The 27,223-nt window shown below is 36.3% G+C and overlaps 1 protein-coding gene and 1 long non-coding RNA gene across 2 annotated transcripts in view; one reads left to right on the forward strand and one right to left on the reverse strand.

Moving 5' to 3' along the window:
- REEP3 (receptor accessory protein 3) overlaps positions 1 to 27,223 on the forward strand; it is a 99,892-nt gene that overhangs the window by 32,257 nt on the left and 40,412 nt on the right. Inside the window, exon 2 of the mRNA XM_055590473.1 lies at positions 16,651 to 16,723. Coding sequence (XP_055446448.1) covers positions 16,651 to 16,723 — 73 coding nt within the window. The remainder of the gene's footprint in view (positions 1 to 16,650; positions 16,724 to 27,223) is intronic.
- On the reverse strand, positions 1,017 to 19,497 carry LOC129659270 (uncharacterized). The gene is made up of 2 exons (XR_008717921.1): positions 19,364 to 19,497; positions 1,017 to 1,126 (listed from the first exon to the last, which is right to left on the reverse strand). It is a non-coding gene; the product is annotated as an uncharacterized LOC129659270 (long non-coding RNA).

Here is a 27,223-nt window from a genome sequence, read left to right on the forward strand (position 1 = left end):
GAAAATTACTTGACCAGCAATCTTCAGAACTATCAAATCATAAAAAATAAGGTTTGGGAAACTTTTTGGGTTGCTTGGGGTGACAGGTGATTAAATGTAACATCACAAATGGAGCGGGATTCCAGATGGTATCCTAAAATTTGTTGTTTAGTTGCTAAGTCATGTCTGACTCTTTGCGATCCCATGGACTGTTGCCCATCAGGCTCTTCTGTCCATAGGATTTCAGAAACTAAGCAAATCTGAGTAAAATATGAACTTTAAATATAATGTATTGTTAATAGTTCATTAACTATGCAAATGTACCATACTACTCTAAGATTTTTAATAAGAGGAGAAACTGGGTGTATGGTACATGAGAACTGTCTGTTCTATCATTATAATTTTTTGTAAATCTATACTAAAATTAAATTTTTATTTTAAAAAAAGTAAATTGAAGACATTATGACATTTTAGTCCTGATTACTGTGTCTCCTAAACAAGTGCATTCTTTTGCATAGCCACAAAATTAATATCACCTAAGAAAATAACAATGATAAGATATTAACATCTAAAGTACAGTTTGTATTCAAATTGTCCAAGTTATTCTAACAATACTTTATGTAGCTGCATTGTTGTTTTACAAAGAGCAACAGAAACAAAAATAACAACAGATTTCAATCAGGGATTACACATTGCATTTAACGGGCATTTTTTTTCTCTGTCTCCTTAACATAAAACAGTTCTCTCATGACAAGGAATTTTAACAACCCTTTCTTTTCAATGGACATATCAGCTGTCCTTTGTTTAATCACTTTTGTATTTTTTTTTTAGGGAGCAAAAAGCCATAAAGTTAGAATTGGTGGATTCTGTACCGTTTCTCAAGAGTGGGAGTAGGATCATCCAAAAGTGCTGTCCTGAAACAGTGGTATTTCCTAAGAGCCAGAGAGCTTGTTGGTGCCAACCGTCAGGCTGGCTTTCTGCTGTAATGAGTGATGTCAGAGTTAAATGAGGTGGTGGTATAGTTCTTCTGGCACATGTTTGCTTTCTTTTTTTTGTTGATGAGTTGCCCAGGATAGGATAAAGTTCCCTCCTCTCTGATTTGCTTGTACAAAGAAAGTACTTAGAGATCCTCTTATCAGCTGACCACCTCCAAGAGAACAGAGAGATTATCTTTAGATGCTTTCACAATGTTTAATTTTTATGTTCTGGTGGTTCAATTTTTATAATTTCTGTTATTGATTATTTGCTAAACAAAATAAGGAGACCAAACCTTTAAACCTCATTAATCAAAGAGTAACATGCAGGGTGCCTAGGAAAAGAGGGAGAGTTCTCAACATAAATAGAAAGGTTGTTCTAGCTCTAAGGACTGGCATGAGAAAAAAAATTATTGAACTGGAAATAACAGACCTATTAGATGTGAACAAGTGACATGAAGGAAGTGGTTTAAGAAATATGAAAATAGACTGTTTTGATTCCCAAATCATCACAAGTTTAGTTTTAATTAAAAAGCAATGGGGACTTCACAGTGGTATCCTTACTTCTAGAATATACAGTGCCTGTCACAAGTATGCCATCGGTACCATCTGTTTTTGTGTAATGGAGAGAAATTAACAGATTATTTGAAAGCAAAATATTCAGTTCACTTTAGACTGGTTGGAGCCCAGTAGAGAGTTGCTATGCTTGTTTGTGAGGGGACTATAGATGACTACAGTCTGGATTGCACAGTAGGTATGAATGCACAGTGGGAGGACTTGGCAGCAATTTTAAATCTGAGTTCAGTTCAGGGAAGTTCACTTGGAGGTCAGGATAGAACCCATGTTTGTGGCTTTTCTTACTCATCTCCTTTTTATTTGTGTAGAGGCATGTACTTTAACAGAGGAAGTTTTCTCAACATATTCAGAAGTGGTTTATGTGCAATTTTTCTTCACCAGAAGCCTTTTTTAAACTTTAGATTACAGCCAAACTCTCCTTATCTTTAATGTTGATGGGGCTAATGCTGAGTTTGGGTTTTAACAGATCCTGTGTTTAAGGGGCTAAATAAAGAAATAGTTTCTCTGAGCTGCGAGTTATTCAGGAGTCAGGGGTTGGTCAGATGATGTGCGTAATTCTTAACTCCATCAAGTATAGCCACTTAACCAGTTTGATAGGAATGTAGAGCATGTGAATGTTGATTAAACATGTCAATATTCCTTATGTAGACTTTGTACACAGTCAAAAAATGGGTCTCATTTCTCCAGAGAAGACATACAGATGCCCAACAGGAACATGAAAAGATGCTCAATGTCGCTAATTATTAGAGAAATGCAAATCAAAACTACCCTGAGGTATTACCTCACACTGGTCAAAATGGCCATCATTAAAATATCTACAAATAACAAATGCTGGCGAGAGGGTGTGGAGAAAAGGGAACCCTCCTACACCATTGGTTGGAATGTAAATTCATACAGTTACTATTTGTGGAGAACAGTGTGAAGTTTGCTTAGAAATCTAGAAATAGAATTACCATATGATCTGGCAGTCTCACTCCTGGTCATGTATCCAGAAAAAAACTATAATCCAAAAAGATACAGGCACCCCTTTGTTCATGACAGCAGTGTTTACACTAGCCAAGAGACGGAAGCAACCTAAATGTCCATGGACAGATGAATGGATAACGAAGATGTGGTAAATACATACAAGGAAATACTACTCAGCCATAAAAAAGAATGAAGTAATACCATTTGCAGCAACATAGATGAACCAACAGATTATCATACTGAGTGAGATAAGTCAGACAGTTAAAGACAAATATTATATCACTTACATGTGAAATCTAAAGTATGACACAGGTGAACCTATTTACAAAACAGAAACCGGCACCCAGACCAAGGGTTACCAAAGGGAAAAGGGAGGGGGGATAAATTAGGAATTCGGAATTAGCAAATACAAACCACTGTTTATAAAATATAATACATGAATAAGGTCCTACTATATAGAACAGGTAACTAACCATCTTACAGTAAACCATAATGGAAAATAGTATGAAAAAGAATTATACACATGTATGTAGGGATAGAAAAAACTGAATCACTTTGCTGCACAGCAGAAATTAGCACACTATAAATCAACCATGCTTTAATAAAAATGTTAGAAAATGGGTCTCAGATATCTTGTTATACGTGACAGTAATGCATTAGTGCGTCACAATTCACAATTACTTAGATAACTTGTGAACATTGATTTTCATTCAACTACTGATGTTGAAGGTATTTGCTATGAGTTACACATTGTATGAATTACAGAGTTTTTTGGTATAGAGCAAAGAACACAGGTTTTAAAATTGGAAGTTCTATATTTTGCTTCGGCTTCAATGCTTGGTGGGTACTTTATTCATATCATTACTTTCTGAGCCTTATCATCTATAGAGATAGAACAATAATACCTATCTTATGTATGAGTTTCTTATTTGTAGTGACAATTAGAATGGAAAAATTGGACCTGCTAAACTGGGGAATGCTTTTGATTTTAGGAAACGTCGTCTTCTTTTAGTTCTGTATGGCGTTCTATACAGCACTGTCCACAGGAAGCCCGATTCTCTAGGATATTCTGTATTGAGTTCAGCATTATTTTTAAATATTTTTCTTTGGTCTGGGTCTGCCACACAGTAGGCCTGGTGGTTGGAGGGTGAGGTGATGGCCAGGGGAGAGAGTAAGAAGATGATGAAATACTAGTCTGATTTGCTGTGGATTGATTTCTTCCCTTTAGTGTTATCTTTAGGTTTCCTTTTAGAGTAGAAATTAGAGCTCTGAAGTAAAGTTAGAAGTTTAGCTCTGACAACATGAAAATTCCAAGCTTCATAGCTCTTGATGACTATAATTAAAACATGTATAAAGTCTTACAAAAGAATTTTTTTTTTTTACTGTGTTTTTTTTTTCCTCCTTGGCAGTTTTAAACTTGTATCACTGGGTAAAGAATTCAGGGTTTGGGGTTTTCTCACTGGGCTTTTTATTCCTGATTGTAATTTTCATACTTTCTTTAAGACCACGTGTTTTACTAAGTGGGAATTCTCTACTACAGAATTCTTAGCAACAGATCTTTTCTTGAAATTTGTATAATACAAATTTACGTATTATTTTGCAGTAATCATGCATGAACTTCTGCTACCTGATGGCTGCTTAAACAGTAGCATAATGACTCATTTAGCAAGGATATACACAGATGCATGGGTTATCACTGAACCCTGTACCAGCTGTAATCATTTGGCCATAAACAGGCACAAATTTATTATTTTCAAGGATTTACTAATTTTTACCACTTTATATAACTCTTTTTCCTTATAATCTCTTAACATTTATTTTAGTGTTTAAGTAAGGACGGAGTTTGGCAAAAGTCAAGATAGACTATAGTCATTTTCACATTACTTTAAAAAAATACACTTTGACCTTAGCATATGGACTGCATATTGCTTAATCATAATCAGCCTTAATCCAAAACTAAAGTAACCTAATGTCGTCACACCTTAGTTTCTTGAAGACTCAGAATTCAGAAATTCAGATTCTTCAGCCCCACTTCCAAAGATTCTCATTCCCAGTTGATCCTTGTATCCAGACAGATTTGGGAGCTTCTAAACCATTTATAGAGAGCTTTTCAAATAGTTTAAGGGTTTAGGATTCCTCAGAGGATTCTACAATCAGTGAAACTAAATTATATTCTCTAGGACAACTTAACACATTTGTCTCATTTATTTGCATTCATCTCTTATTTTTTGATGATCCCAAGAAAGATTTCCTCTGAGGGGAAAAATACTACTTTGAAAAAATTCAGAAAACTACTGTTATAAAATAGATTGTTTCTAAAATTCCCTCGTGTTTAAAATTGATTTTATTTTAAAAACTCAGAGTCTGTGTTAATGTTAGAGACCTAATCTTCAAACAGAATTGAACTATGATAAAGGGCAAAATACATTTGCCCTCTTTATCCTACATGAAGCCTTTTATAAATATGAACTCGGTTGCCAGAATAGCCTGCCCTTTTGTTTTCACTAAATTCTGTGAATTCTTTCTATATCTAGTATTTCATTGTCCTCTTGATAGAAGCACACTATAGTTTCACTTGGCTAAAAGACATATAGGCAGTGAAGTGCTGGGAATGCTTAACAATGGGAGCAAAGGGACTGATTCATATCATTTACCAATTTCCATGATGTAAATACTCTCAACAATAACAGCCTGTTTCATGCTACCAGTGTGATGTCACCGAATGTGGAGCTGGGCCGAGACAGCCACAGTGCTTAGTATTTCCACTATACACATAGAATAGGCGTAAATAACCTCAAGAGCATAGCAAAATCCACTAAGATAATTAGGAAATGAGGAGTTTGAATATTTACCGTTTGACTACTCATGTGTTTTCTATATTCAAATTAGTTGACCATAAGCTATTCTAGAAATTGTTTCCATGCTTCTCTGGTGAAATAGAGTGTTTCAAAATGGGAGATTTTTACATTTTCTACTTTATTTTTTAGATTACCTATACATTTTAAACAACAACAAAAACAGTGTTTAAAAAGAAGCCTTCCAAAATATTTTAACACGTGGCTAAGTTGGGGAACCACCCATGGTTCCCAAACTCGGCTACCCAAACTAAAAAATGCCTTTTTGGTTCTCTGGTACCATAGAGCTGAATCCTGTGCTTAGCCGTCATTTTGACTGTTTGTTTATGCTCTGTTGTGTTTTTTCAAATTATCTGAGAAATCGTTTGCCAAATGTATATGTTAGAAAATAAAGAAAAATTAAGAGAATTAAGACTAGGAAAAAACCAGCAATCAAAATAGAAAATAAAAACCTGTGAATACAAGTACTGTATAAATATACCAATCCTAAGGCCCATCATGGTTGAACAACAAATTTTGCCTATCGGCTTCCTGGCAACTAGTCGGTAGGGAAAAAAGGAGCAATATAATTCTTATCAGATAGAAGGTAGGGCATCATTTTCTCAAAGAAAACTAAGTACTGAATTCCAAGGTAAATCTCACATATGAGATTTAATATACAGGAATACCAATATAATACACAATGCTCTTCTATTCCCCTGTTATTTATAGTCATGGGTTTCATATGGCAGTTTCTTATACTGTACTTCAAGAAGAAACAAGAATGTATTAAAAAGTAATAATAATTCCGCTAAAGTGACTTTCCCTCAAAGAAGAGACGTGTGATGCTTAAGAACATAACCTGGTAGTCAAGCTTGATCCAAATTTAGGATGACACCACCTAGAGAAATAAAGGTTTAGAACAAGGATGGCCAAAAACAAAAAAAAGGGGCAAGTTAAATCCACTTAGCGTCTGTCCTTTGTTGTGAACTCATGTTGGTGCTGTGTTGACAAGTTTCCGAGACCAGGGTCGGCAGAAAAGAGTGCAGTGAATGAGTAGCAGTTTCTCTCTTGGTCACAGGAATGAACAGCTGGGAGACCTCTGCATGTTTACTATCCTTAGGCCAGGCTATTTTATGTGCATTTCACTGGTCTCAGTCTTTAGTGTAAAGTGAATTACAGACAGATGGGGTTTGTTTATACTCTGTGATGAGGGCCCGGAATGTTTTATTTTGCATTGCTCTTTAAGACTGTACATGGTATCTTGTTAATTATGACTGACTCGCCGTAACGAGCCTGGTACATGTCTTTCATCATTCTGATTTTTGATCCTATCTTTTGTTTCTTTAACATTAGCTATTCCATTTTAGTTAATCTCTCTTTTCATTGAGTTTCTCCTTTAATGTAATAGAACACTAAAATTAACATTTTTTGTTTGTTTGGGAGCATGATTCTGAAAGCAGTGAATAAGGAGAATTTGCCAACTGAGCAACCCCAGGTGCCAATGAGTATGGTCATATTACGTATTGGTGTAATATGGTTTATTATCAGCAATAAGCTATTTGTTATGCTTACTTTTAACAAACTAGAGTTACAATTCTATTATTAGAGCAGTAACTTGTAATACAAAGACAATATAGGGGAAATTAAGATAGTTCTGAAATTAAATGTTAGCATCATTAACTATAATATTTGGGGGTGTTTTCCTCTTTTAAGTATCAATTTATGCACCATGTGATTGTTCTAATCCACATATTATCTAAAAAACAGTTCATCCACTGGAAAAAATGCCTACTGACTCTCCTACTGTATTTTACTTGTTTGACTTTTGTGTTATTACATAGTCCTTAAATGGGTATTTTATACATTCCTTATAAGAATATAAATTATGTTACTTTGCCAAAGAGCAATTTGGCAATATGTTATCAGAGATCCTCAAAATCTCAGCCCCTTTGACTTAGCTATTCCACTTCTACGATATGTCATTAGGAAATAAACAGTGATTTTTAAGTGTGGATTTTGCAGTGAGAGTGCCTGACTTTGAATGTAGCCAATAAACTTACAAGATATTTGACACTGGATTTTTTTTAAACTTCTGTAAGGCTCAGTTTTTGCATTTATAAAATAGGTATGAAAATATCACCTATCTCTAGGTGTTAGTATGAGAACTAAGTTGAAATGATATATCAAAACTGTTTAACATCCTGCCTAATATAAAATGTTGATAAATGATTGCTATTATTAGTAATTATAGAAAGACTTTTAAGGATAAGAATCTATGTGCTCTAAGATGTCAATTATGTTTAAATTATGATATTTTATAACATAATTAGAACTTTTTTTTAATATTGGTCTTTAAAATGTTAAGATAATGTTGTAAGATTGTAGAAAAACTTGAAAAGATAATACCAAAATGTTAAGACTGGATCACTGTTAATAATTTTTAAAACTACGTGATACATTCTCTGACATAAATCATACCAATGTTTTCTTAGGTCAGTCTCCCAAGGCACTAGAAATAAAAACAAAAATAAACAAATGGGACCTTATCAAGCTTACAAACTTTTGCACAGCAAAGGAAACCATAAACAAAATGAAAAGACAACCTACAGACAGAGAAAATATCTGCAAACAGTGCAACAGACAAGGGCTTAATCTCCAAAATATAAAAACAAGCTCATATAACTCAACAACAACAAAAAAACAACCCAATCAAAAAAATGGGCAGAAGACCTAAATAAACATTCCTCCACAGAAGACATACAGATGGCCAATAGGCACATGAAAAGATTCTCAACATCACTAATTATTAGAGAAATGAAAATCAAAATTACACACCTGTCAGAATGCCCATCATTAAAAATTCTACAAATAAGTGCTGGAAAGGGTGTGGAGAACAGGGAACCATCCTCCTACAATGCTGGTGGCAATGTAAGTTGATGCAGTCATGATGTAAAACAGTATGGAGGGTCCTCAGAAAACTAAAAATAGAATTATCATATGATCCAGCAGTCCCACTCCTGGGCATATACCCAGACAGAACTATAATTCAAAAAGATACATGCACCCCTATGTTCATAGCAGCAGTATTCACAATAGCAAAGACATGGAAACAATCTACATGTCCATCAACAGATGAATGGATAAAGATGTAGTGTGTATATACAATGGAATACTACTCAACCATAACAAAGAACAAAACAGCATCATTTGCAACAACATGGATGCAACTGGAGATTATCATACTAAGTGAAGTCGGTCAGAAAGAGAAAGACAAATACTATATGATATCACTTATATGTGGAGTTTAAAACATGACACAAATGAACCCATCCAGGAAACAGAAACAGACGCATAGAGAACAAACTTGTGGCTGCCAGGAGGTAGGGGTGGAGGAAGGATGGATTGGGAGTTATAGGTTAGCAGATACCAACTATTATATATAGAATGGATAAACAAAATCCTACTTTAGAGCACAGTAAACTGTATGCAGTATCCTTGGATAAACCATAATGAAAAAGAATACATGTATCTGTATGCTGCTGCTGCTGCTAAGTCGCTTCAGTCGTGTCCGACTCTGTGCGACCCCATAGACAGCAGCCCACCAGGCTCTGCCGTCCCTGGGATGTATCTGTATAACTGAGTCATTTTGCTATACTACAGCAATTACAACATTGTAAATCAACTATACTTCAATTAAAAAAAACTAGCTGATAGAGGGATTTGTTTTATTAACACTATTCTATTTGTGTGTGGCTTTATTTTTCATTTTTTTAATTATTTATTTTTGGCTGTGCTGGTTCTTTGTTGCTAGAAGGTCTTTTCTCTAGTTGCGGCATGCAGGGGCTACTCTTCATTGCAGTGCCCGGGCTTCTCATTGTGGTGGCTTCCCTTGGTGCGGAGCCTGGACTCTAGGGCATGCAGGCTTCAGCAGTTCTGACACGTGGTTCCTGGGCTCTAGAGCACAGGCTTTAGAAGTTGTGGCACACAGGCTTAGTTGCTCTGCGGCATGTGGAATCTTCCTGGATTCAGGGATCAAACCCGTGTCTGCTGCATTGGCAGGCGGATTCTTTACCACTGAGCCACCAAGGAAGCCCTTTCAGTGTTTTTAAAAGAATGACAAGAGTAATAAAAAAGGAAGTTTAAATCCTTGGAATTAGTGCTTTGTAATTTGTTTACATGTTAAATTGATCAGTTTGTGATTAAAATATTACTGATGCATTTTTAAAAGTTTGAAAGACTTTGAATGATATATCAGGCTTGTGAAAAGTTTAGTAAAAATCGTAACAAATTTATAAAAGAAAGATGGTTTATTCAGTCATGGAATTTCTTGGCGATTTTTATTGTCTTTTTAATGCTTTTGTATATCTTCCAAAAATTCTGCAATAAGTTTTTTTAGAATCTTAATCAGAAAAGTATTTAACCAATTTTTTTATGAATTGATACTTTTATGCTTTGATGACATTAATTCTAGTATTGAGTGCACCCTTATTCATTGCTTCTTAGATTGCCCTTTGAATATGTAATTTTCAAACAATTTTGGTGGAAGTTGGATTGTGTATTAACATCTGTCCAGAAGATAGCTATTTCAAGTATTTTTCATATATGAAAAATGATACAAGAACTGTCCTCATTACTGCATTCCCATAAATTTTATTTCCTTTTTTAAACAGTGTTTTTCAGCATAGCCACTGTCCATATAGGCAACTTCACCTTAACGGGAGGAAAGGGTGTTATGAGCATTTTGGCAAAGTTCTCACCTCTTTAGGCAAAAATAAGATTAAGAGGAAATAAGCAACTATTTCTTCCTGCCTCTGTAACTGAAATGATATTCATATTTATAGGTCAACTTTATTTGTAGTAAATACTCCCTTTATAAATTGTAAGTTTATCTTGTAGGTGGCCTTCTAAAATAAACTTTATTTGCTTTTGTACGCTCTGTGCTCATGCTTTGGCTTTATGCCTGACCTCCCAGGTTGCAAACATCTACAGTAGAGCCCAATATTAAAGAAAATGAACCCAAAAAAATAACTGAAAAAATATTACAATGTTAGTAATAAATTATCCAGTATATTCTCATTGGAGCAATAAATTATAATATGAACAGTGGTGGTCTTTAAAAATTGTCCCACTATTCACTAAGACGTTTAATCTTTCCCATGTTCCAAATGAAATACATTATTGGTTTCTACTCTTTACAACATTTCGGTGTTAGGGACATAATATTTGTTCATTTGGTTCTATTCAATACAGAGGTTAAAAAATAAAGGCAAAACACCTGTATACATAGCACCAACTAGCACCAAATCTTACTATGTGTAAGAAAATTATTTTCGAAGTCAGTTATGTATACATTAAGAATTCAAACAATCTAAAATAGAGTATGCTAAAGGAAAAATGACTAATGCTAACAAATTCTAAAATTCACAATAAAAGTAATTTAGAAGTCTCTGAAAGAGGGTGGGATCTTGATGGGAAAAAGTTAATTAAGCCGGGGTTGGCGGGGAATAGAAGAAAGAAAGGAGAGGAGGGAGGGGAGGATAAGGAGGAAAGGAGACATGCAGGCAGGAAGCACACACTCCAGGACTGAAGTGAAATACAAGAGGCGTATTGAGGAAACCATGTTAGAACAGATGGTTTATATAAGGCAGTGGTTTTCCAAATGACATTCTGATGAGGCCCCACATGGGCCGGTTGGCAAGCAGGTGAAGAGGCCAGCTACTCCAGCCTTTAAGCAAGGCAGGACAGCAGGCATGTTAGGAAGACTGCTCTGACAGTGGGGCCAGAAGCTGCGCTGGGAAAACCATTGAGTAAGTCAGATGAGATGGCACAAGCCCAAATGTATCGCTGGCCACTGGTATATAAATAAAAGAGGATGGATGCACGGGTGCTCCCCGAGGAGAAACCTGAGTTACAGATTGAATGCGTGATACAGCAGGGGAAGGAGAAGAAGATTCATACACTGATAGTGATGGAGAAGTTCATGTTGAATTTAAATCCAGCTACTAAGTACTAGGTTGTATGAGAATATGGAAGATAATATGTTGATTGTGTCCCAATTGTAAAAGGAAATACAAAGTAGACTGAAATGATTAACTTGAATATGTAAACCTTTATCTGCGGTGGCCAACAGTAGGATTATACCTTAGGTTGGCAGTGAGGATGAACGCATAGCAGACCTGAGAGCTGTGTTCTCGTTTACACCTCAGGTGCTAAGTCAACTGATTTAGAAACCACTAAGCTGGAAAGCCTCTGTGCCTTTTAAGGTGCCCGTGTTAAACTGAAACACCCTAGGCTCTGTGGCACAGCTAAAAATCTCATAGCCAGAGTCTGGGAATTGGCTTCTGGTGAGGTAGCATTCCGGAGAGTATTAATGATGAGGCTTTCGGTCGGTGAGGATAAAATCCCGAGCAGGAGAAGACTTGTTATTCCTCAGACCTGGTGACATGAGCCGTGAACGTATGGTTCAGCTTTCTGAAGGATAAGTCACCAGGGATTTATAGCCCATCCCCCCTCCCTCAGATAAACTATAAATGAACTAAAAATCTCTCTATCTTTCTCTATATCTCATATAAAGATATATTCACTTACTCTCAGTCTAAGAATGCATATTTAAATGGAAACACTTATTTGAAAGTCCTTAAATTAGTATGTGTTACGGGCTGAATGGTGTCCCTCTCCCAAAACTTGTATGTTGAAGTCTTAACCTGCAATATCTCAGAATGTGACTGTATTTGGAGATAAGATCTTTAAAGAGGCAAGTAAGCTAAAATGAGGTATTCAGAGTGGGCCGTAATCCAGTATGACTGGTATTCTTACAAGAAGAAGAAGAGATTAGGACACAGACACAGACCAAGGTATGAGGACACAGTGAGAATGTGACCACCTGCAATCCACAGAGAAAGGCCTCAGGAAAAAACTAAACTAGCCCACACCTTGACCTTGGACTTCCAGCCATCAGAACTATGAGACGATAAACAGCTGTTGTTTTAACCATCCAGTCTGTGGTATTTTGTTATGGCAGTCCTGGCAAACATAATACATTATGTATTTGAGCAAACTTCATAAACAAAATGAAAAGATAATAACCTAGAAAGATATTGGCTAGCACACAAAACACACAAGGGCCTTTAATCACCTACACTCCAGTAACAATGAGCACACTTAGCACTCAGATCTTAAATACCAGACAGTCTTAAATACCACTCACTGTCCAATAAAGGCAACCAAGGCTCCGCGGAGAAGCGGCTGATTCTAGGAATGCAACAGGAATTATTACATGGTATGAGCCAGGTCCATTTTATAGTGCCAGAAAGTAATTAGTAATTGCTTAAAAAAAAAAAGTCCCTCCCAATTATAGAGGTACATCAAAGGGGGACACAGGAACTAATTGAAAGATTTCCCAACGTTCAAAGCTTTTGAGTAACAAATAGATTAAAACCAAAAAAGTATAAAGTAAACATACAAGTACATATTGATGTAAATAAATTATTGAATAAATGGCTGGGGAATAATAGACAAATCTCCCATGCAGAAGAATTCCAAATAATTTATATAGCTACTCCACCCTCAAGGAGGTAGAGGTCAACTCCTCACTCAAACATGGCCTGTGCATAGTGACTTCCTTCCCAAGACTACAGCTTGGAAAGCAGGGTAGGGCAGGGAGTAACCTTACAATGGCAAATCGAACAGGCACCACTTCAGCCTGGTGTTCAGGGTTGACAAAACAGTGATAAGTCATGCTAATAGTATGTGCCCTTGATATAATATGATGTGATAGAACTGTGTTTCTGTGATTGTCCTCACCAAAACCCATACTGTATCTAATCATGAGAAAAACATCAGACAAATGCCTGTCGAGCAGTTTCCTAGTGCTCAGTTCAGTCGCTCAGTCATGTCCGCCTCTTTGTGACCCCACGGACTGCAGCACGCCAGGCCTCCCTGTCCATCACCAACTCCCGGAGTTCACTCAGACTCATGTCCATTGAGTCAGTGATGCCATCCAACCATCTCATCCTCTGTCGTCCGCTTCTCCTCCTGCCCCCAATCCCTCCCAGCATCAGGGTCTTTTCAAATGAGTCAGCTCTTCCATCAGAGTACATCAAAGTATTGGCGTTTCAGCTTCAACATCAGTCCTTCCAGTGAATATTCAGGACTGATTTCCTTCAGGATGGACTGGTTGGATCTCCCTGCAGTCCAAGGGACTCTCAAGAGTCTTCTCCAACATCACAGTTCAAAAGCATCAATTTTTGGAGCTCAGCTTTCTTTGTAGTCCAACTCTCACATTCATACATGAAAAACCATAGCCTTGGCTACTTTGTTGGCAAAGTTGTATCTCTGCTTTTTAATATGCTGTCTAGGTTGGTCATAACTTTCCTTCCAAGAAGTAAGCATCTTTTTTAATTTCATGGCTGCAATCACCATCTGCAGTGGTTTTGGAACCCCCCAAAAATAAAGTCTGCCACTGTTTCCCCAATCTATTTGCCATGAAGTGATGGGACTGGATGCCGTGATCTTAGCTTTCTGTATGTTGAGCTTTAAGCCAACTTTTTCACTCTCCACTTTCACTTTCATCAAGAGGCTCTTTAGTTCTTCTTCACTTTCTGCCATAAGGCTGGAGTCATCTGCATATCTGAGGTTATTGATATTTCTCCCAGCAATCTTGATTCCAGCTTGTGCTTCTTCCAGCCCAGCATTGCTCATGATGTACTCTGCATATAAGTTAAATAAGCAGGGTGACAATATACAGCCTTGACGTACTCCTTTTCCTATTTGGAACCAGTCTGTTGTTCCATGTCCAGTTCTAACTGTTGCTTCTTGACCTGCATACAGATTTCTCAAGAAGCAGGTCAGGTGGTCTGGTATTCCTGCAGTGTAGTTGATCTGTATTCCTCAAAACTGTCCAGATCATTTCCCAAGTAGTCTGAGAAATTGTTACAGCCACGAGTCCTAAGGAGGAAAGACAACTAACTATAAATATGCTATCTTTAATGGGATCCTGGGACAGAAAAAGGATGCTAGGTAAAAACTGTAAGAAATCTGTATAAAGTATGGACTTTGTGAAAGTCATTCAGTCATGTCCGACTCTTTGCAACAGAATGGACTGTAGCCCATGGACATGCTCCTCTGTCCATGAAATTCTCCAGGCAAGAGTACTGGAGTGGGTTGCCATGCCCTTCTCCAGGGGATCTTCCCAACCCAGGGATCAAACCCAGGTCTCCCACATTGCAGGCAGATTCTTTACCATCTGAGCCACCAGGGAAGCCTGAACTTTAATTAATAATATAGTTTAAATTATTTATTAATTATGACAAATATACCGTACTCTGATACAAGGTAGTATTAATAGGACTAACTCAGTGTAGGCTATTGGGAACTATCTATACTATCTTCTCAACTTTTCTGTAAAAATAAAACTATTCTAAAACTCTTTTTAAAAATAAACCAAAAGGAAAGTAGACAACAGAATATCATACAGTTCATGTATCAGAAAACCAGTGAACACGGGAAAAAACTCATACTTTAACTATTAAAACATATGAGATGATTATGTATCTCTTATTTAGCTGGCAAACTTTTTTAAAAAATCATGATACACACGATTGGCAATGTATAGGAATATAAAATAGAACTCCTTCTCTGCAGTGCATATTTGGTAATAGGCAAAAATGTCTATACTCTTTGAAGCAGCAACATCACAACCAAGAAGTGAATATCAGTGTGCACAGAAATTTTTTTTTATTATGTGCAATAGTGCAAAGACATCTGGTACAAGCTGCTCAAGCTAATATGGGAAGCACTTCCTCTAAGTTTCCACACCCAACCTGGGAACTTCTTGGAAAAAAAAATTTTAATGACTGGTCAACCTGTGATCCAAGGATAAGAAAAATGGGCTAAAAATATTAGCTCTTTATTGACATAGGATAGGAAAGTGGACTGAAGTTCCCTTATGTCCAAAACTTTCTCCTATAATCAACATCCTGGGGCTGATCAAACTAAGACCGCTACTTCCCCTCAGGGACAATCCCTGCTGGGACCAATCTGCCCTTGTTATCAGGGCCAATTTGAGCACTATCTGGTCTAAATTTTGGCTATGAAACTATGACCACAGAAAAATACGATTTTTGACAGTGTGGTCACAATATACTTGAGATTCCAGAGAAAGTTTGAAGAAAATTCCTTTTTAGAATTCTTGCCCTGAGAAAATAACTCCTCCTGTCCCTTAAGAAAGGCTTCCCAGATGGCACTATGGGTAATGAACTTGCCTGCCAATGCAGGAGACATAGGAGACACTGGTTCAATCCCTAGGTTGGGAAGATTCCCTGGAGGAGGGCTGGCAACTCACTCCAGTAGCCTTGCCTGGAGAATCCCCGTGGACAGAGGAGCCTGGCAGGCTACAGTCTATGGGGTCGCAAAGAGTCGGACATGACTGAGTGACTAAGTACAGCACAATAGCAGAAATCTGGAAATTAACCAAAAGCCTGTAAATACAGGACTGTTTAAATAAACCATGCAAATATCACTGTGGAATGTAGTGAAGATATCAATACTGTGGACTAATATTTGAAGAGAAAAATTCCATGATATATTATGTGAAAATGCCAGTGTGTACTGTGTCATGTCATTTCTGTGTCTCTCTCTCTCTCTATATATATATATGTATACACAAACACACATATTCCTTGGATCTGGAATTTGGTGAAATAATTTAATGCTATCTATTAGAATTAAATCCTGTTAGTAATTGTCATTTTATAAGTGCTTTGAGTTATTTTAATATATCTTATAATAAATATATCAAGTATTGTTTCACAGCATTGTCATAATTAGAAATCAGAGTGAAGGACCACTTTTTCCATTATCACAAATTGTGTGTGTATGCAAACATTATGTCTGTTTTAGGTTTGCATCCCATGGATGAAAAAATGGGATTTGCATACAGTAAAGTGTTGCCTGTGGTAATTTCTGACTCATAGGCTGAGGGCAATTTTTATTTTACTTTCTGCAATTTTGTACATTTTCCAAAATGTTCAGGGATCCACAGAATATTTTTTGTGGAATAAAAGATTTTTAAACGGCCATTTTTAAAATAAATCTTTTGTTCCTATAAACCTGTGTAAAATATATCCTTTTTGTTTTCAAAAAACATTTTTTTCCTTTGCTTTTCTGAGTGGATTTAGTTTATACAGCAAGTTTTTGTATACATTTACACTGTCGTGTGTTCTCCATGTACTATCTACTTTTCTATCAGGTGAAATTTTCATGAGCTATTAAAAACCATTGTTATGTTTGATTCATCTTCTTGTACTTTTTGCTTTTAGGTTGGTGTTTGGAATGCTTTATCCTGCATATTATTCATACAAAGCTGTGAAAACGAAAAACGTGAAGGAATATGTAAGTATAGTTTTGTGAGTGATCAGTTCTAGTTGAATGTTTCCACTGTATACAATACTAGAAAAACATTATTTTAGAAACAGCTGGAATAATGTTTTGGGTTAAAAATGTTATATAAATGTAATGAAGGTCGTCTTTTTTTAAAACTAATTTTGAATATAATTCCAAAGTGGAGCTTCAAAAATAGTTTGCTGTCAGTTGGCATTTAAACAAGTATGATTCCCAAATGAGTCACTGCATCTCTCTTCAACCTCCAGTAAAATAAGAGGTTGGGAAACTGTCTGTTTTTTAGTCTTATACATGTATAGGTTTACCTGGAATGTCTCTTTGGTCCCAAAATCTTTTCCTTCCTTCATAGGCTTTTGTCATCTTCTCATTGATTAAATATATAAGATACCTTACGACTACTGACAATTACAGTCTTTTTTCTTCTTGAATCATAGTATATTATAATGATTTCCTCTTCAGTCATCAATCTTTCTTTTCTCTTTCACTTTCCTCTTCCCCATCTCTTAGCTGTTGTTTTGTTTTTTTTTTTTACTTTCACTAATTTTTAAATGTTTATTATAATAAATTCTTCCAATATTGTTTTATGGTACTGGCATACTTTAGTTTTTAGATACAAGCACTTTTCTTCAGTTAACTGCTTCTCAAGCTACTTGTGATACAGAACCACTTTGGGTTTTTTTTTTTTTTTTTTAAATAATTTCCATTATGTCATAGACCAATACTTTTTAAAATAAATTTTAAAAGTAGTCACGAGAAAAATGAAGTCAAATTTCAAAAACATACAAAATACTACCCAAACTTTTATTATTAGATGTAGCAGATCTGAAATTATTGTCAATTTTATATTTAAAGCAAAACAGTAACACTCCACAACCTTGCACTAGTCCACACACAACACTTTGCCTTATGGTGTCAATATTTTAATTGGAATTCTGTTTTGAAAAATAAAAACAAGACTTGCTCTTCATTTCTAAACACCACAAAAATATAAGCTAGGAGTATACAACTTGCTACTAATTAATTGTACTGGCCAATACCATCCTCATTTGAAAAATTTATGATAGTGTGATTACATGAGATTTTTTTTTTTTTTTTCATTTGAATCTACTTTATTGTATATTTGAAGTACAGGGTGATATGTTCCTCAACTCTTACCTGTGAAGTATTATAAACCTAGAATAAACAACAACTGGTATATCTGAGTGTCTCTGTGTACGTATCTGTGAAGTATTCTCATTCCCCTCCCAAATATACAACGTTTTTGTTGGAAAAAAATTACAAACTGAAAATGAAGTTCTAACGAGGACCTTGTCAGCAGGGTGGCACACAAACGCCATCCCCTAAATAAAAGATAAGAATATAGCAAAGGGAAATATAAAAGTATGTATGTGTTAGTCGCTCAGTTGTGTCCAGCTCTTTGCGACCCCACAGACTGTAGCCCACCAGGCTCCTCTGTCCATGGAATTCTCCAAGCGAGAATACTGGAGTGAGTTGCTGCTTCCTTCTCCAGGGGATGTTCCCAACCCAGAGATTGAACCCAGGTGGATTCAATCCAACTGCATTGCAGGTGGATTCTTTACCATCTGAGCTACTAGGGAAACCCATAAAAGTATAACAAATTACAATGAAGAGAGGCCCTTCATGTGTAAATTAATGATAGAAGAGCAGGAAAAACAGTATTATTCAAGGATTGACCCAAGAACCATTATGACAGTATTACTACATTTCTTACTATGTATCAATTTAATTTTGTTAATGTTTTTAAGGACTTAAAAACATAGATTTGTGTTTTATTCCCTTAATACAACACTCAAAATTTTACTACTGCATTATTCTATAAATTTGGTGTTAGTAAGAATGGTCTAATCCTCAAATTTTAGTTCTGTTTCATAAGTTAAAGTAATTTAACCTATGAAAGAGAATCCATTAACATTCTTATTCAAACTGTTGGAAAAACTTTAAGACTTGACATGTGCTTATATATTTATATATACACACACACCTACTTGCATACATACATATTTGATATATACTTCACATATTGCCTTGCACATCTTTTTAGAGATTAACTCATAAAACAGAGAATTATCTGTACATAATTTTGCTACAGTATTATGACTCTGGAGCAAGTTTCTTTAACCATCCCTTTGGGAATATCAGAATCATGAGTGATCGAAGGGAAACTGGGGAAGCAAAAAGGCAGGTGGCTGGAGTTGTTTTGATAATTACATGGTAATCAAATCTGCTTCACAAATTAAACAAGAGATAGAGTGAAACGGAAAAACAGTCAGACACTGAATCGAGAAAGGCAGGAATCTGCTTTTGACACAGAAGTATGATACTACTCTGAGACCTCCTGGGGACCAAACTGTCTGCCATCAAGTCTGCTGAAGAGACTAAGCAGAGATATCATACTAGAAAAATAACATCTTAACGTTTACGTAATTTCTACCAATTTCAAAATACTTCTGTGTATTATTATTTCCAGTTGCTACTACAACAGTTGCCACACATTTACTGGCTTAAACCAAAGCAAATGTATTCTTTTCCAGTCTCAGAAGTCAGAAATCTGAAATGGATCCACAGGCCTCATTCATTTGGAAAACTCTAGGGGAAAATCAGTTCCCTTACCTTTGCTAGCTTCTACAGGCGGCCCACACTCCTTGGCTTATGGCTGTATTCCTCCAGCTTCAAGGCCAGAAACATTGGACTGAGACCTCCTCAAGCTGCTATCTCTCTAGTTCTCCTGAGATAAAAGAAGGTTCTAAAGTCCTCTTCCCCTAATAAAGACTCTCGTGACTACATTGGACTCACCTGAGTAATCCAGGGTCCTCAGCCCCATCTGAGGGTTAGCCACCTGAATTCCATGTGCAGCCTGATTTCTCCTCTAACACTCAACCTGACATATTCACAGGTTCCAGGGATTAAGACAGGGCCATCTTTGGAGGAGGGAGACATTATTCTTCTGCCTAATACAATATCTCAGTGGCCCTCACTCCAATTCCATAAAGTAGTAAGGAATATTGGACTATTACAGGCTCAGTGAAGTGAATTAACTTGCCCAGGGTCACATGGCAATGGCACCCCACTCCAGTACTCTTGCCTGGAAAATCCCATGGATGGAGGAGCCTGGTGGACTGCAGTCCATGGGGTCGCTAAGAGTCGGACATGACTGAGCGACTTCACTTTCACTTTTCACTTTCATGCACTGGAGAAGGAAATGGCAACCCACTCCAGTGTTCTTGCCTGGAGAATCCCAGGGACGGGGGAGCCTGGTGGGCTGCCGTCTATGGGGTTGCACAGAGTCGGACACGACTGAAGCGACTTAGCAGCAGGATCACATGAATCATTAAGGCAGGAAAGGTATCAGATTAGAAAATAAATGAGGATTTTTCTCGCTTGAAAAGCAAAAAAGTTGAAACAGCTTTCACCACCAACCAGCGAATATGCCTGTGATTAATTCCAAGGTGTATCTTCTGAGACCCCAGTTATATGGATATTTTCCAAGTGAAACAGCTTAACCAGTACAAGGGCAGGACCCATAAACATCTAAACCAACTGTAAGATGATTAAAGATAAAATGAGAAGTTTTTGAAAGTTCTGTATGGTCTTGGCAGTTCTTTAAATATTTCCAGCATAAATTTATTTGTGACAAAAATTTTGAGTATCATTTTCTTAGTGAGCCTCACCTAAACTTAAGTCGTCCGATTTTACCCCTGATTTATAGCAATTTTATCAAAACTCTGTTCTCACAAAGTTTTATTGTAATCCCATCCAAATTTGTTTTTTATCTGGTAGTTTATTAATAAAAGTAACTTTCTTAAAATTTCCCTGTTATATTCTTAATAGCCTTTTATACTATCTGTACTATATTTTTTGTATGTATTTGTGTTTATTTTCCCCACCAGATAAGCTCCAAGGAGAGTTTTGTTGTTTTGTTAATTGCTATATTTCTATACCTAGAACAGTACATGTTACATAGTAGGTACTCAATATTTTTTTAATGAGTAAAGAAGGAAGAAGAGTTGACTTCTAAGTATATAACAAATATTAAATGGTCTTTACAAGAACATGTCCCTTTCTTCATTGTGGGTCTAGTTTCTCAGCTTTGATTCTGCTTGTTAAGGAGTACACAGACCAGTCTGACTTGTCCCTAAGTCCAGTTATTCTCTGATGTTTGGTTAATACCTAAATTCTACTGATATCTACTTCAAAATTATTCTCAGAAAGCAAACATTTTTGGTCAATTTACTTCTTCCCACTCTAACTGCTACCATTGTCTTTAAGCCTGCAAACATTGTAGATTGCACCTGATAAAACAGATGCTGTATTCAAATCAAAACAAATGGAAAGTGCTGTGTATTTTGGCAACCTTCCTTTCTTCCTTTGCCTATTTTTAAAACGGAGCTTTCCTAGGATATAATTTCCTGCATAGTGTGGCAGCTATGGCCTACTTAAAGTCTTTCAGTCTTGCAGTAATTGAAATGTAAACTTACTGAAGAATTAGTATGGTTTTGCAATTTTTTCAAGCCTAGACCGTCTCACGACTTGAAAATAGAGTGTTTACTTCCAAGTTGTGTATAATTGCTGTAGCTTTTCTAGGAAACCAGTGTTCTTATTCTAAGAATGTTGGGGAAAGTGGCAATGAAAAGACTGGGTAGCAGGAGTTAGAAATCACAGACATTTGGTCCTGAGATTTACTGTGAGCAAGAACAAAGAACAGGGAAAACTCTGGGAGATTACTTTCTGAAAGGCCCTCCAAAACCCTGTTGACTTAGTTTTTGAAAGTGACCTAATTTTTGACTGAATATTTGGGTGATATGAAGCTGAACAAATATGCCACATGCTTGTCATTTGGTAAAATCTTTAATTGTCTACTAGTTTTGTCTGTTAGAAATTTGTCTACCAGTTATAAAGGGGGAAAATGTAATAAAGAAACTTTGTTGTCAAACGTGTTCCCCAGGCATCTATCTTTTCATATTTTGGATTAAAAACACTCATTTGATTGAAGGGTTTTAATAATTTGAGAAGTATGAAAATTTAACGAATTAAAGGGATTTTTTAAAATTTTATCTATGTTTAATTGAAGGATAATTGCTTTAAAATATTGTGTTGGTTTCTGCAATGCCTCAAAAAGGGGGATTTTTTTTTTTAATTTTTTGAAAATTAGTTTTGTCAGGCTGCATTCCTGTTTATTTTTTATTCTGATCTACTTTTAATTTACTTTTTGTTTTTATCAAAGCTTTACTTATTATAATTTTAAAATCAAACAGTTGTCCAAGGCTTATTATGTAAAACAACAGTTCCCCACCTTCCTCATCTCTATTTCTAACTTTCGAGGAAACTGCTTACAGTTCTTTTATCCGAAGCCGTTAGTATTTATTTATACATCTAAATACATGCTTGTATTGCTGTTTCTTAATTTTTCAGATGTATCTCATCAGTTAACTTCCTTCTGTTAAAGATGATTTGTTAGTTACCCAATGTCAGTATTTACTTGCATAATTTCCCTATGGCCTTCCAGTATCATTAGAATGTAATTGGAGTTGGATCAGTATTCAGTGTTTACATTGTTGAGGCTAAATTAGCAAAAAGCAATAGAGTCTAGAGATAAAGAACTAGGCTGCTTGGCTTATCACCTTGGCCCTGTGCCTCACTAGCTGTATCTTTGAACGGGTTATTTTTTTGCCTCACTTTCCTGATCTGGGAAAAAAGTAACTGTAGTGGTACTTGCCTCCTCAGGTGGTTGTGAGGATTATGTGAGTTAATGCAACAAAGTATTTAAATCAGCACCTATTATATAAGCTTTTTCAGCATGAAAACACCATTTGCATCTGATGTCTACAGTATCCTGCCATGACCATTCTTTTTCTTCACAGTAATTTGTGATTCGTCATCTTGTTTTTCTGTTGTGTTTTGTTCGCTTATTTGGCATTCTCTGTTCTCTTTGCTTATTTAGACCCAAACTCGGTGACAGATGTGTGAATTTCCTCTCAGTGCATTCTCATCCATTAGATATTCCAGACTGACTCTTAGATCCTCAGGTTTCTTAATCTCCTGTTTTCCTCTTTCTTCTTTTACTTCCTCATTTTGATGCATGCCTTTCTTCCCAAGAAGGCTTTTTTTTTTTTTTTTTTTTTGGCGATGAAAGTAGGCTGAAAGTATTTTCCTTCAGAATTTTGTCTTTTAACTTCTTTGAGGATTTTATCTACTTCATTTTCACTAATTGTTTTATCTGGGTTCCTTTTATTCAGTTAGAAAGCCACTTGGACTGGTTCTCTAATTTTCTAATTTTCTGATCTTTTTTCTTCTCTTTCCCAACTCTTTTTTTTTTTTTTTTTTTTTGGCTGTATTTTATGATAGAGTTCCTCAATTTTATCTTCTCTTCTGTGTTTTATTTCCAAGGGCTTCTTTTATTCTCTGAACGTCCCTTTTTCAATAGCCTCCTATTCCTACTTTGTTTAAAATAGCTTCCCTTTCGTCTGAGGATATGAATGATAGCTCTTTAGACATGTTCTTTCTACATTTCGGTCTCTGTTTTTCATGTGTGATTTTTCCCAAAAGTTAGGTGATCCTCAGTTCTCTACTCATATTTGAATATTATAATGAAAAGCTGATTCAAAGTCCTGAACCCATGCAGAGGCTTGCTGACTGTGATCTTCACTACAAGGTGATTTAACCAGGCATTTTATTTGTTCCTAGGACTGCCATAAGGAAGTGCCACAAACTGAGTGCCTTAAAACAATACAATTTTATTGCCTCTCTCTTCTGGGGCCGAGATGTGGGCAGGGCCACTTTCCCTCTGAAACCTGTTGACGAGAATCCTTTCTTGCCTGTTCCTAGTTTCCAGTGGTTGGCAGGAAGCAGTCCTTGGTGACTCTTGCCTTGCAGGGGCAGCACTTCAGTCTGCCTCTGTTATCCCATGATGTTCTCCCTCATGTGTCTTTGTCTCTGAGTCTCTTTTTTTTCTACTTTTCAAGACACCAGTCACATTGGATTAAGGGCTCACCATACCCCAAGATGATCTCATCCTAACTAATTATATCTTCAGTGACCCTGTTTCCAAGTGGGGTCACATTCTGAGGGTTAGAACTTTGTAGTACTCTTGCCAGACTACTGTAACAGAATGCCACACAATGACTAGCTTAGGCCACATAAAGTTTTTTCTCACAGTTCTGTAGACTGCAAGTTCAAGATGAAGGTGCCATCAGGGTTGGTTTGGGGGAAGCCTCTTTGTAGCTTACAGACATTCTATCTGTGTCCTCATATGACCTTTTCTCTCTGCATGCAGGGAAAGAGATTTCTCTAGGGTCTCTTACTCTTCTTATGAAGTGGGGACCCATCTATTGAAGTGGAGCCCCATCCTTTGAAGTGGAGCCTCCTCCTTATGACCTTGTTAATCTTCATCACCTTAAAGTTTCTATCTCCAAATACCATTACTCTGGGGGTTAGTTAGTGCTTCAGCATGCAAATTTTAGGGGAACACGGTCTGTAACAGACTTCAGCATATCTTTCTGGGGGATACATCTTAACCCATCACAGTCATTTCCTCAGAAAATTATCAGTGTCTATATCTTCAGGTGTTTTCTTTTGTGCAGGGCAGATTGTTCAGAGAAGACTCTTCCATTCTGAAAGTCACTTGGTTGCTGGCATTCTGGTGGGAAAACAAGGATTGGGGCCCTCAAATACTCCATTTATTATCTGTTACTTAATCCCTGTTGGCCCTACTCAACTGCGCCAGAGATTTGCAAATCCAACAATTGCTCTTTCCAGAGAATAAGCCTCAGGGGGAGCGAGGGGTGTCACCAGACCGCTAGAGTGGGAGGCCATCCAAGGATCTACCTGTTCCTCACAGTATCCCTACAGCCATCCTCCATTTGTCCTTTTTTAGTCAAGAATTGTGTTACCAATTTTTGAACCTTTTGGAAGCTCTTCAGTGTAAACTTGGGTTGCTTCTCAACTTTTCCCACCGTCCACTTACTCTTCAGTTTTCTCAGCTCTTCTGGGTCAGTTACTACTCATCCATTTCTTTCCTGGGTCCAAAAACAATGATGCTCTCTTCTGTATTCTTACTGACTTAAGTCTTTCTGAAAAATCACTTTACTGTTATTTTAATGAGATTTGTAGTGGGGATACAATTAAATGTGTGTATTCTGGGATCGCAAAGAGTTGGACACAACTGAGCGACTAAGCACACACACATTCATTCTACTATATTTACCCATAGTTCCAAATTAACTTTATGAGTGGGATACTTGTGGCTGAATTATATTGTCATATCAGATAATACTTGTTTTACCGTTAACATTGGTTTTTAAAATGTGTTCACATAGGAGATAGGTTTGAAGTAGTAATACATATTATTTTTTTCAATCCTTAACAATTTTAAAATTTAATTTTAGCTGACATGCAATGAATACACATGTATCTTGTCTTGAGTAAGAGTTGTTCACAGATCAAGTTGTGATAAAATCAGTTTCTGTCTGGGACAGTTAAGAAGAATCACTTGGGATAGTTCATTATTTTTTTAATATTTATTTATATTTTTTTATTTCAGCTGTTTGGCTATGCATTTTAATATGCTACCATTTACCTTTTTTAATGTAAATTAATTTTTTTTAATTGGAGGATAATTGCTTTACAATATTGTGTTGGTCAGTATTCTTTAACAAAGTAAATTCACTTACATTTACTTAAAGTAGGTGATGAGTATGCTTTGTAAACTTAATATTTTGTGTTGAGATTACTTATTTTGTATATAATTCATGTTAGTATGTAATTTCACTGCCTGAAGTAATTGATCCTGTTGTAATCATCAAGTGACATACTCTTCCTATGTCTTCTGAAAATAATTTCTTCAGGATCATTACAGTGTTTCCTCTTTAGGAAACAAATGTTAAATTTAAATTAAGATTTATATTATTGGGGTTAAATAAAGGCCTAACACAATTCCTTCTAAACTTTAAAAAATGTAGATAATTCCCTGGAGGTCCAGTGGTTAGGACTCTGGGCTTCCGTTGCAGGGGCCTGGGCACAGTCCTTGATAGGCCAAAAAAAAAAAAAGGCAGCTAAAATGTAATAATGTGAATTAGAGCACTCCTTGACCTTTACAAAGTAAAATGAAAGCATTCCCACAATTTTCACGCTAAGATGGAGCTAGCAACCACAGCTGTCCAATGCAAATGCTTCATAAAACATACACAAAGAAAAAAGTTTCTCCCAGTGACATTTAAACCTAAGAGGCTAAGTCAGGCTTTTGCTAATATCTAGGAAGAATTTTACCAACTGTAGTGCCAATGGAAATAGATTTTAAAAATCAGGGACAGAAACTTGTTTCCATTAAAGGAAATGTTGTTAAATAGTAAATTGGAGGGAGGCCTAGCCACCTCCACCCTAATCCCTAGTGATGGAACAGCTTAAAATCATAAAAGCTACAGCAACCAAAAACACCAAAAAACTCAGCTGCCACCATCCTCCGTGCTGCAGGAAAACCATGTTCAGAAGCAGCCAATTCTGCCTCCCCCATACCTGTTCACAAACCATAGCCTCACTACTTTGAAGAAAACCCCCCAATAAGTTCCGAAAGGGAGAAATAATAGAGTACATGAGAAATTCAAAAGTGCAGTACTAGGCAAATTCAAAAATAAAAATGACAGTAATATATTTATTACAATTTATATTTTTGAATATTAACAGTTTCAAATGCAATAGTGTAAACACCTTTAATTTGAACAAGCAGGAAGAAAAATGAAGCATTCAATTCACAAAGTAACAAAAATATCAGAATTAAAGGAATCTATAAAGTAGGGTAAATAAAGCAATAAAAATGCAGAAGTAAAATAAAAACAAAATCAAGAGAATTACAATATTTCTGAGTTGTTTCCTTGAGTAAATCTAACAAAAGGTACAGAAGAGAGTAGAAAAAAAAAACTGATAAAATAAATAGGACAAGGTTTAAGTGACAGAAAATTAAATAATGGGGGGCTGTAAATGAATGCCTAACATAGTTCTTTCTAAAATTTTAGAGTAAATTTTTTTTTAAAGATGGAATGTTTTCTAACAATGTAAGGCATACCTGAAAAAGTGAAAAAAAAACTGTTAATAGCTCAATCGCGTCCAACTCTTTGCAACCCCATGGAGTGTAGCCTGCCAGGCTCCTCTCTGTCCATGGAATTCTCCAGGCAAGAATAGTGGAGTGGGTTGCCATTCCCTCCTCCAAGGGGATCTTCCCAACCCAGGGATTGAACCCAGATCTCCTGCGTTACAAGCAGATGATTTACCCTTGAGCCACCAGGGAAGCCCTAATCTTTCCTTTTCCTTTTTAGCTACAGTTTACATTATTTAAGCAGAGAAGTTTCCTCTTTTACACAATAGCAGTATCTACCTTTGGAGGGTTCACATATGTACATCATCTTTCCATTATGTAACTTCAGTAATATAGTGCTTCACCAGCTACAGCTATAATCATCATATTGTCAGCCAGATTGCCAT

This window comes from Bubalus kerabau, chromosome 1 (genome assembly GCF_029407905.1).
Source record: "Bubalus kerabau isolate K-KA32 ecotype Philippines breed swamp buffalo chromosome 1, PCC_UOA_SB_1v2, whole genome shotgun sequence".
NCBI lineage: Eukaryota > Metazoa > Chordata > Mammalia > Artiodactyla > Bovidae > Bubalus > Bubalus kerabau.